The sequence below is a fragment of the Protopterus annectens genome, chromosome 13.part0, assembly GCF_019279795.1.
Source record: "Protopterus annectens isolate FY-2018-M chromosome 13.part0, PAN1.0, whole genome shotgun sequence".
Classification (NCBI taxonomy): domain Eukaryota; kingdom Metazoa; phylum Chordata; order Ceratodontiformes; family Protopteridae; genus Protopterus; species Protopterus annectens.
The window spans coordinates 72,581,374-72,597,388 of NC_056747.1; the positions used below are offsets into that span (position 1 = coordinate 72,581,374).

General features: G+C 37.9%; 1 protein-coding gene across 1 annotated transcript in view; it reads right to left on the reverse strand.

The window, feature by feature from the left end:
• LOC122817593 (tyrosine-protein kinase JAK2-like) overlaps window positions 1–16,015 on the reverse strand; it is an 876,396-nt gene that overhangs the window by 399,487 nt on the left and 460,894 nt on the right. Inside the window, exons 7-8 of the mRNA XM_044090632.1 lie at window positions 15,474–15,593; window positions 8,312–8,469 (exon numbers count right to left, since the gene is read on the reverse strand). Coding sequence (XP_043946567.1) covers window positions 8,312–8,469; window positions 15,474–15,593 — 278 coding nt within the window. The remainder of the gene's footprint in view (window positions 1–8,311; window positions 8,470–15,473; window positions 15,594–16,015) is intronic.

Below are 16,015 nucleotides of genomic sequence, written 5' to 3' on the forward strand. Positions count from 1 at the left end.
GACTTTCCCCAATATAAAACAAGTTACAGGGGCATTGTAAAGCATAAATTATCCCTTCTGTATTATAATTAAACTGTTGAACAGGATTAAAATTAATCTTATTAATTTTAGAAAAATTACTCAACGCTTGGTTGCAGATTGAACATTTTTCACAACTACATGTACCATTATTTAGCTTAATTTACCCAGAAATATCTGTCACAAATTTACTTTGGACCAATATATCAGCTAGACTAAAAGAAACACAAGGCTAAGGTTTAATCATATTAGCCAATTCTTTATCCTTTAATAAAACTGGTCAATGTTGTGTCTTTCGGCTTTTCCCTTTTAGGGGTCGCCACAGCAGAACTCCGGTCCGCTAATGATTGGCAGTAGATTTTTACGTGCCGAGTTGCCAGCCCTGACGCACAACCTTCAACGAAGGTATGCCCATTCATGCATGCCTCCACACAGAAGACGCTCCAGCTGAGAATCGAACAGGACGTCTCACTGTGAGGCGACAATGCTACCGCAGCACCACCACCGCTGTATACTTTAGAACTCTAACAATTTGTTCACTGAGAACATTATAAACAGTCACAAAACAAATGTTCCTCTTATCCACGTCGGCATTATTTCCACTATTCATACTATAACTCAAAACACTCATTCTCCAATAGTTTCTACCACCCAAGTCGTCATGCTCACCTATCTGTGCTCTATTATCTATTCCTCATTATTAACAACAGTCCTTCTTTTTAATATAACTTTCTGAAGGGAATTTAAAACTTGCTTCTTACCAGCAATACAAGAGTATAATGCTTTCCACACATTTAGACCAGGTACTGTACAATAAGGGACAAGAGGTGGAGGTGTATCGATCTACCTAAAAACTAAGCAGACCTCAAAACTGGTCAGACAATATGACATGCTTGATCTATTCCATATCCTACTAACCATAGGAAAAAAACCCTTATCATATCCTTGCTAGCTACAGGTCCCCCACTATGAACCAGGAAATCCATACCGCATTCCTGAATTTACTAGAATCACTTACCATCTAGCCCAATATCATATCCATAGAGGATTTCATTTACCCCTTCATTAACTAGGATAAATACACAACCACTAACATGCAGGCTCAAAGATTTCTGGATTCTGTCAATGCAAACACCCTGGAATAGCTAGTCTACACAACTACTAGGGGGACAAATATCCTGGATCTGGTGCTCCCAAATATGAAGGAAAGTTGCACCCCCCCCCCCCATGTAATGTCCTCACTTGTCAGATCAGATCAGAAAGCAGTCACAACTCATAGAAAACCTCAGAAAGATTAAGAACTTTTCCAAGCTAAATTCCAAGCCTGCCTCCCCCCAAACTCAGGGAATATGGTGGCCTATGTGAAAGTATTTACAGAAATCCGGTACAAGCAAGTAAATAACTGCATAGAAACAGCAGTACCAAATCAAATTAAACATAAGGCAAACTCCAAAAACAAGCCCTCTTGGTTGGCCCCCCAGTATAAATAGGTTGTACAACAAAAGAAAGAAAATCCTGTCCAAAAACAGGAAGGGCTATGCTCAAAAGACAAAAACACTCCCTCTACTGACTCAACAAGAACTCAAGGAACTACGTAAGTCCACCAAAGCCAACTTTGAGGCAAAAGTAGCCTCCCAGGCTAAGGATAACTATAAGGCATTTTCAGTTATGTATGTAACCTTAAAGGGAACACTCAGCAGTGTGCTGAGCAAATAGCAAATGGAACTTCCTACACTGAACAAGAGACATAACAAATTTGCTGGCTAATACATTTATCTCCAGTTTGAGCCCTATCGCCACAGTTCCCCCAGGAAACACCTTCTACCATTCCTCTCCAACTAATACTAAAGAACAGGTCCTAACTGCACAGTCCACAGTTAAAAATACTGCATCAATGGGTGCTGATATTATCACAGAAGACCTCCGAAATAGCTTGAAACATGACCTGCCAGGCCCACTAGAATATCTCTTCAACCACAGACTCCAGACAGTTTATTATCCCAGAACACCTCCTAAATAGCTTGAAACATGACCTGCCAGGCCCACTAGACTCTCTATTCAACCACAGCCTCCAGACAGTTTTTGTCCCTAGGGAATGGAGGACTGCAGCGGTCATCCCCTTATGGAAAAGCAGACCATCAACAGACCCAAGCAACTACAGACCCATAAGTTTGACTAGTCTTATGTGCAATGCCATGGAAAGAATTATCATGGACCTGATAAAAAGAGACAGGAAATCTTCAAACACTGTAACCATCCTGGTTCGATTTTGTCAAGGGCAGGTCATGCCTACTACTAAACTTTGACTTTTCTGAGAAGGTCACTAGAGCCATGGATGAGGGCAAAACTGTACATACTGCCACCTTGACGTGGCAAAAGCATTTGACACAATACCTCACTCAGGTATAATTGGTAAACCTACAAATTTAGGCATAAATCCCTATGTCTCCCAATAGATAGACAAATGGCTCACAGAAAGGACACATGAAATTAGGGTGGGGGAATCCACCTCCACCAAGAGGTTTGTTAATAGTGGTGCCTCACTGCACCACTCCTGTTTGAAATATGCTTCTTTGAAGTTGAGGCAGTGTAGAGGGCATTTGGCTGACCAAATTTGATAACAGCTGCAAGCTGGGTGTAATTATTGAATTCCCCAACATATGTTGATCTCCTCCAGGAGGTGCTGACACAAACAAATAACTGGTGCCAGAACCATGGCCTAAAACTCAATAAAAAAATGCATAATCATACCTTTGGGAAGATGACCACCCCTGCAAATTATAACATTAATAACATTCCTTTAAGAATAGACCCAGTGGTAAATCATTTGGGAATTCGGGTTGACAGTAACTGAACGTTTATCACCACATGTCTATGGTAGTGGGAAAGTCCTTCTACATGGTACACCTTATAATTTAGGGCATGGCATCCAGAGCTAAGGAGATTATAGTCCCACTGGACTTAGCCTTATTAGTCAGAGGGACAGGTATGAGTCTCAGTGATTACCCCTTCTCTGGAACAGGCTCACTGTTCATGTGAAACACAGCTCTTCCCTAAGTCTATTCAAATGTGTTTTGGGCCAGTGGGAATGGGAAATCAAACATTCACCTCTGGCTTGTCACCTGTGGCCCTTATGACAGGGCAGTTTGTAGCTGTCTTAAGGCACAGGCATATACCAAAACTATTCTAGCCCAAGGGCATTGATAATTAGGAAAGCCAAGGCATTAATGGCAAGGGTAAAAAGGCCCTAGGATCATTAGCCTTAATAACCTATGATCACATGATCCTAGTGATATTTTCATGAATCCTACCTGACTAGGTGGTGTCATTTCATACTGTATTTCTTTAGTGACGCTAACATTACTGTTGTGCAATTTATGGACCCCCATTTGCATCAAAGTAACTTATAATACTTCATTTCCATGTAAACAGTAAACTAATTTTAAAAATGTGCTTTTCAATATTGTCTTTTGAATAATTCCAAAAACACCTATTTAATATGACATTTCCAACAAAACACTGTAAAAATGTTAATTTTAAGTAAATTTAATTTACAAATTACTGTTAACTAGTTTAAAAAATCAATCACACTTCTTTTTATGCATACATGGATCTATGGTATAACATCAAAATACCATAACCTCGAATGTTGTATGGTCGAGATCAAATGACCGAATTAACAGAATATCGAATAATGCTAAACAACAAAAATCACCCCCTACATATTATATATACCAACTCTGAGATTGCACTCCAGTGGGGAAAGCGTAAATTCTCTGATCCCCACTGTACCATGATCTCCATACATAAGCTTCAATGTTTTTGTAAATCGATCATATGGCCTCCATCATATGCCATTAGACATTGTGGAACTTTGATCTTCTGACGTGAACCCGCATATATTGACTGATTGTTAATTTTCAAACAAATTACATTTACAAATTACGAGTGATAAGTTTAAAAATGTAATTGTGCTATTTTGATATGTACACTGACTAATAAGGTATGTTCATTTTTAAACAAATAACATTTACAAATTGCCAGTAACAAGTTTAAAATCTTAAATCACAAAACCTTTTGTACCTATACTGACTAATACCGGATGTTTATTTTTAAACAAATCACATTTAAAAATAACCAATAAAAAGGTTAAAAACATAGTCACACTTGATTTTATATGTATACCAACTTATACTGAAGACTTTTAATCATGTTGCTTTCATAATGCTACCTATTCCAATATCTACTTGCTGTAGACAACTGTTTTCTATAAACCTCTAATTTCCTATTTTCACTGAGATGGAAAACTACTCTCTTAATAAAATTTTGGAGTCTGGTAACTAAATACTATCAAATAAAAAGATCAGCTCATCAAAGTGTCAAAGACTGTGTTGCTCAGGCCACTCATCAGACATAAAGCTTAACAAAAACTGAAACTTAATCCCAACTTCATAGAGCAAAGTCCTGAGTACAAGCATACAAGCAGATGACATGGGGTCAGCTAGCAACTCGGCACTGTAGAAACCATCAAGGGGGAGGCTGGAATAAATAGCAGCTGTCACCCCAAAAGACAAATGCAGTCTGAATGTTTACTGCACTGACCCCTAGTGGAGCCACCAGATGATGCAGCAGAAGCAAGGCTTATAATGTACACACATGCACAAGCATAGTAGCACACATGCTTTGTCTTTGTCTGTCTGGTGTTTTGTGTTCTCCCTCTGGAAGTCTCAAGTGTGTATTGTCCTGAGTTTCATCCAGATGGCTACAAAGGAAGCCAGTTAGGTTGCTCTTTACTTTTACAGATTTTAAATATATTAGAAACATCATGTTTAAGATAGTTCTGCTAAATTTTCATATTCTTTATTATATGAGGCAAAGGGTTGTCATTATTCATATTACTTCCATAGTACTTTTTAATATTGCTCTAATGACATATTTATGGAATTGCATTCTACTGTTTGTTGTTTTATTTTTACCCAGGCTTTTCTCTGCATTTCTTCAATGTAAATGTTTTTTCTCCAGCTAGGATAATGCAATTATCACTGTGTATAAATAAATGTGAGCATCAGCGCTTATGATACTAGGCATTAAGAGGGTAATAAATAAAGACATTGTCATTTATCAGACTGAATGCTAACAGGCATTTAAATATAAATACATTATTGCTTATAAAACAAGGTACTAACAGGCTTTTAATAAATGATTATTTAATAGTTTATCAGACCAGGTGTTTACATGCATTTATCAGTAAATACATTATTGATTATCAGACCAGGTACTATCAGACATTTAATAAATAAATGCATGGCATTTAATAAATGAATGCATGATATTTTATTGGACATCATTAAAAAATATATTTAAAAATGCCAGCATTTAGCAGAACAAATATTAACAGGTATTTAAAATAAATACATTATTGTTTAGCAAAGCTGGCTTTAACAAATATTAAATAAATTAGTATCTCTAAGAACAGATTATAATAGATGTTTAATAAATAAATGCATTAGTGTTTGTAATACTAGGTTCTAATAGCTATTTAATAAATAAATGCATCAGTGTTGCTACTACGCATGATAACAATTAGAACAAACAAGTTTCTGTCTGTCTGAAAGCAAGTCATGGGCACATAATTAATGAGATACAGTTATGGTAACTCCCCTGTTATAGGTTCATAGGTTGGTACTAGGCTATCGGCCCTAGGGTCTATACAAACCTAGTCATAACAATTCCCTGGCTATTTCGTCCCAGAATATTTACTTCCCTGGTCCCCTGTCTAGCAGGTCAACTGACGTGATCCCCGGGGTGAATTTCCTTTCTCCCATCCAATCGTCAAGGTTCCTATTGAAGAGGGCCAAAGAGGCGCTCAGCTTGACATGTATGGGCAGTCTATTCCAGAGTATGGAGAGTCTCTGGGTCAGGAACCTTTTCCTCCAGCATGTTTTGCTTATTGTAATGACCAGGTTTAGATCCCTGGAGTGTGTGGCTCTGATGGATTGGGATTTCTTTAAGTGTAGCATGTTCAACAGCATTGAGTTTGACATGGCCTTGTATGTTAAGCAGAGATCACCTCTGAGTAGGCGATATGTGACAGAGTATAGCTGGAGTTTTTTAGATGGTCAGCATAGGGCATCTGCTTTAGGCCTGTGATTCTTTTAGTGAGGTATTTCTGAGGCCTTTCCAGTTGTTGCAGATGTCTTGTGAGGTACATACCAAATGGGGCATTGTACTCTATAATGGGTCTAATGAGGGGATAACTATACATTTCTTGGCATTGAGCTTGAGCTCTGGCACCGAGCATCTGTTTTTGTAAGGCCCTTTTGTAGAATATCCACATCATCTGGAGATTCAATAATGGCTCCCAGTTTGCAGTCATCTGCGAACTTTGTTATCCAGAGTCCCTTAGTGCTGGCCTGTACTTCAGGGAAGTAGATGCCAAACAAGAGCGGTCCCAGGACTGAAACCTGAGGTACTCCACTTGTCACTTGTCTGGAGCTGGATTTTGAGTCAGCTACTTTTACAGTGTGGATTCTGTCAGTAAGCCAGTTGGCAACCTGTCGAGTGATGTAGGGATTAATGCACAGCTTAGTAAGTTTATCTATGATTCCAGAGTGGGGGATGGTATTGAAGGCCTTGGCGAGGTTCAGATAGGCTGTGTGGACTGCCTTACCCTCATCCACGGCTCTGGAGACTGATTCGAAGAAGTCAGTCAGGTTGAGGAGACAAGATTGACTCTTTACGAAACCAAACTGGGTGGGGTCCAGTGTTTGAAGGTTGCCAATGTCTTTGTTTATAAGTTCCATGATAATGTGTTCCATGGCTTTGCAGATCAGGCTCGTCAGACTGATGAGACGATAGTTCCCGGGATCCAAGGTGGATCCCCCTTTGTGGAGTGGGATAACTGTAGCTGTGCACCACTCATTGGGCACGAAGCCTGAGGTGAGGCTATGATTAAACATGACACTTAGGTGAGGTGCCAGTCCATTTTGTAGTTCATGTAGTACACAGCCAGGGATGCCTTCTGGTCCCATGGATGCTGTATTCTTAGCTTTGGAGAGTGTGTTTTCTACCTTTGTGGCCATAATTACCAGAATTTGGCAATCTTTTGGTATTGATATGGGCCCTTTAGGGGGTGAGAGGGGGGTGAAGTTGGCACAGAATAGATCTGCCAGGATATTGGCAATATCCTTGGGATCAGTATATTTAATGCCATTCTGTTGTAGCTCAGAGCTGATCTGAGCATTGCCATTTAGATTCTTGACATAACTATAGAATGCCTTGTGGTTGGCCTTATAATCTTTGGCAATTTTATTTTTGTAACTAGCTTTGGAGGATTTTATGAGGGATCTCAGCTTCTTACTGAGGCTGGTAAGGGAGTATTTTTCATCCTGAGATTTTCCTCTTTTCTGCAACAGTTTCTTCCTTCTGTTGTATAGTTTGTTTATGGCAGGGGACCACCAGATTGGGTTCCTTTTTTTGGAAGAGACCATCTTGGTTCTGTTTGAAATGTCATGATTAATGCATGAGTGGATGTGCTCGTACATTGCCTTAGTGTAGGATTCAGCGGACGAACTTTCGGTTCCCGTCTGGATGGATGTCATGAAGTTTGTCACTTCTAACTTGAGTAGCATGAAGTTGGCTTTGGAGAAGTATTTTATGGAGGTTTCCCTACTGGGGGGTGGGATGGGATGTGGGCATCAAGGGTGATTATGTTATGGTCAGATCTGACCAACAAGGGGGTGACCACTGGTGTGGAGCATCAATCTCCCATGCTGGTAATGACCAGGTGTAGGACATTTGAGCCTCTGGTGAGACTATGGATTAGTTGGTCCAGGGCATTGGAATTTATGAATTCCAAGAACCACTGGGCAAAGGTGTTGGTGCCCGAGTAGTTTTTCCAGTTAATGGCAGGGTAGTTGAAATCACCTAGTATTAGGGTGTTTGGTTATATCTTAATATTTTCCAGTATATTTAGAAAAGTATAATGAGAATCTTGGGGCATGGTGGGGGGTCTGTAGCAAGCTACAATTTGGATCATAAGGAATTTCATCACTAAATTGTATACAACATCATATGCCATGAATATGTATTTACTTAATTGTAGCTGAAGAAATTCACAGCTTTTCATTCTCAGTTCTAGCCAGCTGAATTTTCATTTATTTTAAATTACTAAATATCATAAATGATAGAATATATTAAATTCTAAATACAAAAGAAATACGTTCAAATCGATCCTTAGTAAAGGCATTTGTAAGTACGCTTTAGTTTTATTTTATGAGGGTTCTATCCTTACATTATGGGTCCATGGCACTGATTCTCGATATTTTCCAATAACTTGGGTGGTGCGACCTCTTTGCAGAAATAGTGATGTGCGTCACATGTTAGCCTGTAATATCCATCAATCAGAGAGACAAAGGATAGGGCCTCCTTCAGTGTAGCAAATTCTGCTTCCTGAAAAGAACAACAAAGAAACAGTAAATGAAATCAGTTACACTATGAATATGGTTTCGAAAAACCTGTTGCTGACGATGGCATGTCTTTCCTCCAGTAGAAAATCTAGAGACAGACTGCTTCCATTGTATCTATGTCTGTCTGACCACAGTATTAATCCTTGTAACTTTTGAAATGCTGTGTCTTTTCTAACATCATAAAACAACGCCGTATTGAGTTGTTTTATTTGTTTGTTATTATAAAAATACAACAGCAAGATGTTAAAGACAGTAAAGGTTAAAATACACAACTACCAGCTTTAGAAAACCCAAATTATTCTTCTTCTGCAAAACAATTTCAAAGTTTGCAGGGCATTTTCATTTTTTTTTTTCAAAACTCACTTGTGTGTAAATTATGGTACTACAGTAAGTATCTCCTCTGTTTTGAGCTCAAATATTGCAAATTCTGTCCATATGTTACTTTATGTTTTCATGTGCTGTCAGTAAGTAGCAAGGAAATAATTATTTATTGAAAACAAGTGTTTACAACAGGGCAAACCATATCACATGCAACATGAGCCTGTTAAGAATTTGGACATAAATGAACAGCATTCCCTACGAATGCTGAGATGAATGCATTACAGAACTGAAGCATAGAGAAAGGCATGTGAATCATTGTCTGTTAAGTAAGAAATGAGGGCAGGACCGAGGGTTAGATTAGCAGTACCTTATGGAAGTTACTTTTTTCTCTTTCAAAGCAAATAGCAAACAAAACACCTTTTCAGAGGCCTGCAGATTAATGTTTTTGAGGGAGGAATGCCTTTTTGCGGAATACGATGAGCTAAGACTGCTTAATTTATTGACCAAATCAATCAGTTTTAAAGGAACAGAAATGTGTGCTTTGTTTCTGAAAGCTCTTGATGGAAGCACACATACAAATCAATGAGAAATATCTAAGTTTCAAAAATAATGCAATAGGGGAAATTTGTGTAATGATGATAGAACCAATGAAACATGCAAAAATAAGAAAAGTGTGAGAAACAGCAGTCTCTGACTCTAAATTTTACAAATTCACTCCTAACATCCATGGGCAGAGATGAAGGGGGATGTATCAATCACATCTGTACTTATCTACTTTCAAAAAGATACATTTATTAAAGTTGTCTTCCTGAAAAATAAGACTTCCTGCAGTGCTCTACTGCATAGTTTTTCGAGTTTAGAGGTATTTACTTTGACAAAGCTTTCCTTTTATTCTCCTTTTCAAAGTGGTGTTAGTCAGAGTGCAAGCTAAGCTTTACAAAACAAGAACAGAAATATAAAATTAAAAACAAACTATACTACTAGAAAGGATGCACATGGTTCATGGAGCATAACTTCGCTTAATATGATCCACCATTCCTTATTTATTTTGTAGAGTTCTGCAGCAGAACTCACTTCTGTCAAAGATACTATCAGCCTTTTCCTTGTTGCAGCTATTTTTCATGTTTTGCAATAAAAGTTCACAACTCTCTTGGCAAATGCAACAATCATATGATTTACCTATACAATTTATCCCTTGTTATGGTACTTCCTTTAACCCTTTTTCAAGTTACTCATTAGAAAGTCCTGGGGGAAAATAGCAGTAAGACTGTAATAACCTCCTCTGCAACAGTTTGTAAATTAAAATTGTTCTACTTTACTATGATAGCTTTTTGCTCTTTATACTTTCAGGATAAGGAATCTATCCACAAACAGTTACATTTGGGCCCAGTCAGTTTTCATTTTTCTTTGTTAATTTAGCATTTCAGAAGTCTGTGCACTCACTCACTGCATGATATTGTGGGCTTATTTTACAATGTACATTACATGTAGTATATACAAATTACGTGGTTTTATTATATAGCTTATTATTGCTATCTTGACAGACCGGCAAGAGAGTAATTCAAAATCCATATGTGGATGCAGCCTGCCATCTGGTGGAAAAACTGTAACTGCAAAACACAAAGTCGGGTCATTTAAAGGAATAACTTTGCATTGTGGAAGGGTGTGATGTTTGCTTCCTAAATTATGCTATGCACCTAGTTTACTTAATAAAAATTGAACTGTAAAATACAACTATAAAATACATGCTAGAAAATAATCTAACAGAAAATAGTAGGTAGTCCATAGTTGAGTTAAAAATGGAATATCCTTCACTGAAACACACAAACAATCCTAGTTGAGTGTAATGAAAGGCATCAAAAACATTACTTAAATATAAGCAGGTTGATTGCAACAAGGGAGTAGTTGGGATGGCTCTGTTAAGAGCAATAAAGCATTAAAATTATTCCTTTAGCCAAGTCTCCCTCCCCTTAACACCATAGTGTAACCAGAGACTGTTCTAATTAAAACTGAAACTAGAAAGCTAGAGGCAAACAATCTAAGACCAGTTTATTAACACTTTGTATAGGCTAACCACCTAATCAATACTTTATAAATTACCAAACTAAGTAAAAAATGACTGACTGACTAACAAAAAGATCTACCAATAGTCATCCACCAGAATAAATATTAATAAATATCCAAAGTTTTAACAAAGATCACTTTCGTATCAAATCAATACTTTATCAGGTTTGTGTGTCAAAAACAAATCATAATATGAATGAACATGATATACAACTGAAAACCTAAGTAGGATGAAAAAACGTAAACATAATTGCTAAGTTGAAAATACAGTGATAAATGTTAAAAGTAAAGCAAGCCCACGGGGATCTGTTGAAGAGCTAACTAAGAAAACAATTAGTTGGAGAGTATAAGACTGCATTCAAGAGTAATTGCAACCTTTATAAACAGAAAAAAAGAAAAAAAAGCACAAAGAAAAGGAAAAAAGAAGAAAAAGAGAAAGACTGGGCCCATACACATTGTGTGCAGAATCAGACTAGGCCCATGTACATTGTGTGCAGAATCAGACTAGGCCCATGCACATTGTGTGCAGAATCAGACTAGGCCCATACACATTGTGTGCAGAATCAGACTAGGCCCATGCACATTGTGTGCAGAATCAGACTAGGCCCATACACATTGTGTACAGAATCAGACTAGGCCCATGCACATTGTGTGCAGAATCAGACTAGGCCCATACACATTGTGTGCAGAATCAGACTAGGCCCATGCACATTGTGTGCAGAGTCAGACGTTCACTGCTAAAAGGAAAAAATGTAACAAAAGTGTTCAGTTTAAAATCTAAAGTAGCATTTAATGTGCCACCATCAAAGATAATTAATGTATACATGAGACACCTAACGTATATCCAGTTTATAACATTGTAAGTTAGTTCTAAAAGAAGTAAATAGTGTTTGATATTTGTTTTAAAACACAATATAATACAAGCAAGTACTGTCAGAGTTAACCAGTCCCGTATCAGTCTTTTAAACAGTGAGGCAGTTTTCTGAGATCTAGCATGCTTTTTATGGAGCAATAATAATTAAACCTCAGTTTTCTAAAAAAAATTCAATTGCAGCTGCCACAGTAGGGCTGAAACTGAACTCCTTTAGACAAACAGGGCTTAATTATTATTGCATACTCAAGATGTAATTCAAGGCTATCATCATTTTCATGTCCCTTACACATTTTACAGTAACATAGTGCAGCTATGTACTACAGCTAATACTCCTGTTTCATATTCTGTGATCCTCTAACAGTACATTGGGACATCTGTACACTGTGTGTATTAAGTCAGATTAATGTTCCTTGCACATCTAACAGTACATTGGGACATCTGTACACTGTATGTATTAAGTCAGACTCATGCTTAATGTCAATGAAGAAGTCAGAAAACTCTTCTAAGAATGTCCTCATGCAACAGAAATGATGATAGATAAGGAAAAGCTGACAGATTTTTCCTATAGTCAGGATGTATTCAAATGAGTTGTATGCATGCTGTGCTACTGCCAAACGTGCAGGAAATATGTCTGTTAAAGTCTGTAGATGCATCCCTATGCTGACCCTAGAAAGAAACCATCAAGTAATAAAGTAAAGTCATAGCCTCATAGGTTCATAAGTATATACTAGGTTGACAACCACAAGGGCTTTATAAGCCTAGCCATATAATCCAACCCAATTGTGTCCCCATGTATCATGAGCATTTATTAGGAAGGGTATGTTAGTTATGAAGGGTTATTTGGTGGGTATGTTAGTTTGGGCATAGTTACTGTCTGCCTCTGTCTATCAAGACATGGGGGCCAGACTGAAGTAAATTTCCAATTTCTCATCCATTGATCACACTTACATAGGATCGGGGATGGACTGTGCTTCCCATTGTGATGAAAGGAGATACTGCCCAGCTAGCTGGAATTTTGTAAATAATTATATGTCATTGGTGAATATTGAAATGATTTGTGTAAGGTGCTTGTTTTATAAATGTATTACAACATTATGTCATGTGTAAACTGCTTGTACAGTCGTGTGTTGAAAATGGTATTTGCAAAAGGCTTGTGTTTAAAATCAATCCACAGAACAGAAATATACATGCACTATTGTAACTGTCTAAATGTATATATTTTAACAGTGGAAACTGGAATGCAGGAAGTTAATTTCAGTCCAGCAAATGTTAGGAAAATAGCTGAAATTAAATTACTTTATAGGCTATGCAATAAAAGATGGTATCTTTCAGTCTATGAGTCTGTGCTAAGAAGCTTTCTGTATTGTCTTTTGGGTGAACTAATTACTAGTTTTGAAATGTGAAGGAATGCAATGGTTTTATGACTTCTAGCATTTACCAAAGATCTGAGGTCTATGTAATTTTACAGATAGATGCTAAATGCTACGAGCTGCCATCAATGGTTGTTTTGGGCCTGGGGACTAGAAGTCTGATGACAAGAAAAAATGATGTCATTTTGCAAGCTAGCCCAGCAGTAATGTTTGAAATATTAATTTGAGAAGTCTCTTAGTGAGACAGAGCATTCTGTATACTGTCTTGGACCTCACAACAACTAGAAGATCCATTCACCACATCTACCTTTCTCGAATGAAGTAAGTTTCTAGGGAACAGTATAATTCTCTTAGATATAGTCAGGAATATAGTAAAGCTTAGTTTAGATGTTTTTCTTTATTTATTTGAGACTGTCCTTCAATGTTTCTTTAAATATTTCCTGTGGTTTGAACTCTGATGTCACTGTAAATATATATTTAGTATTGTCTTGTTCTTTTATTATTTATTATTAAATATATTTAAACCTTTCATTGTGGCTGATCTGTGTAGAGATATTTAAGTTTTGAGAGTACTTGCATATTTATTTGGTGACATTGTGTGGGCCACTCCTAATAGCCTTGCTCTTGGTCAAACTATCATTTGTGTTAATATTAATATTACACAGTAGGATTGGACACCCTTTGTTAAGGGCTGCAAAGTAACTGATAAGGAGTGACTGGTAGCTGTAATAACTAACTCATAGTCTGGACAGACGGGGCATAGCTAGTAACCCTGTGCCAGCCTCAACCAGGTGTGTGTATGTGTGTGTGTGTGTGTGTGTGTGTGTGTGTGTGTGTGTGTGTGTGTGTGTGTGTGTGTGTGTGTGTAAATCAAACCTCAAAGAGTGTATATGTGCAAGTTACTTGGGCAGGGACATGAAGCACTGGTTGGACAGAGAGAGTGCTGGAGGCCTTGGCTTGGCCACTAAGCTGTGTGAGTGAAGAGTCTTATTGGGGATCTGGAGAAAGAGAGAGAAACTAGCCCCAGACTGATGGTGGTTTCACTGTGCTCTAAGGAAAATTGCAGCTGATGCAGAGAGCTGCATCTGGAAATACTGTGTGTGTACTTGTTATGCTCTCAGTGTACATCCCCCACTGTTGCCAGTGGTGAGGACTAAGGATCCTTGATTACTGGCCCAGTGGAGGGTCATCACATACATGAACAGGGAGCTTGCTCCAGACTATGGGGATCCTGTAAGACACATATCTGTCTCATAAACATGCCCTGCTTATGTTGCAAGCAAAAATTTAAATCCTTAGGTAAATGTATCCTTAGTAGAAGTTTATGAAGTTGTATACTAAGAAGTCACACATAGAACATGAATGACAGGAGAAAATACTTTCCATTAATCCATCAGGTGCAATGATGTAATATAAACTGTGAGGGAAAACTTTAACTGCATTATCTCTGCCTGTCCTCCTTTACCCTACTTAAATGCCACCGACCTTCAACAATTCAGCAGCTATAGCTCAACAGGCTCATAAAACCTTCACTTCCCTGATATTCCTTGTCTTTAGACATAACTTTCATAATAGGAAAATAACATAAGCTTCTGTCTGCTTAATAATTTAAGAATAGCTACAAACATTGCCTTCTCTTTAATTCATCAGTCCATCCATCCTCATCCCCTTTTTCCCCATGGGGTTGGGGTGTCACTTCAACAGTGACAATCATCTCAAGCCAAGGTTTATACCATCAACAGTGACAATCATCTCAAGCCAAGGTTTATACCACCAGGTGGCTAGCCCTGCCATAGAAGATCATTCGTACTACTCAGTCACACCTACAGCCAATTTTGAGTGTCCAGTTCACCCACTGCATGTCTTTGGAATGTGGGAAGAAACCAGAGCACCCAGAGGAAATCCACCTGATTGCTGGGAGGACATGCAGACTCGACAGAGAAGGCAACCCAGCCGAGACTAAAACCAGAGAACCTCTTGCTGTGAGGTGACAACACTAACCTCTCCACCACCGCGGCTGTCTCTTTTTATTCATCAATGGCACTGCAAATGTTGAATACGCAACACTGAGGATTTTCAACTTCCCTTCTATCAGAATGAAGTAAGCAATCTTTGGCATACATCGTGTAAGTGACACAATGCAAAAGATTAAATGTTAAATGACGTTTTACATAATCTAAGACCACCATCAGACTGATCAGCTAGATTCATTACTTTACTGCCTTTCTACCAACATTTGATAGTTTCAGAATTAATATTTGCTTTCTGGAGTTGCTGACAGACACACTTTGGTGGAACTGAGATATACATCAAATAAATGCATTTTGACAACATATGTATTTTAAAAATAACACTTACCATACTCTTGTTGTCCTGTTTGGCAATGGTGACAATTCGACTCTCTATTGTCATGTCATGACTTGCCTGCTTTATACTGACATCCACAATCTCATGAAAATCACAGAAGGGTTGCCATTGCTAAAAGCAAAAGAGAATATTAGCCATCCGCTGACAACATTTTTGGAATGACAACATAAAACAACTTTGTTTGGCCAAAGACACTATCATGCACCACTAAGATGGATAGCACCCCACCACCACTTCTGACTGCATTCACCTTTTATAGCTCCTAAATATTATTTCAAATAATACCATGCTGACTCTGTATAATGTGCCTCAGAAATGATTTATACCTCCATTTTAGCCAGAGTTAAATGGCAGCTACTTTGTGTACAGCTGAGTGTAAACTGATTTAGAGAAAACATTCTTCTGTGTAAGTTTATAGATGCCTGGATAATTGTTGCCTATATATTTTTATACATCTGTAGGTATTTGTTTTATATTATAGCTGCTGCCAGCCTGCTAAATACTACTTTAAATTTTACTACAGTGCTGTTTGT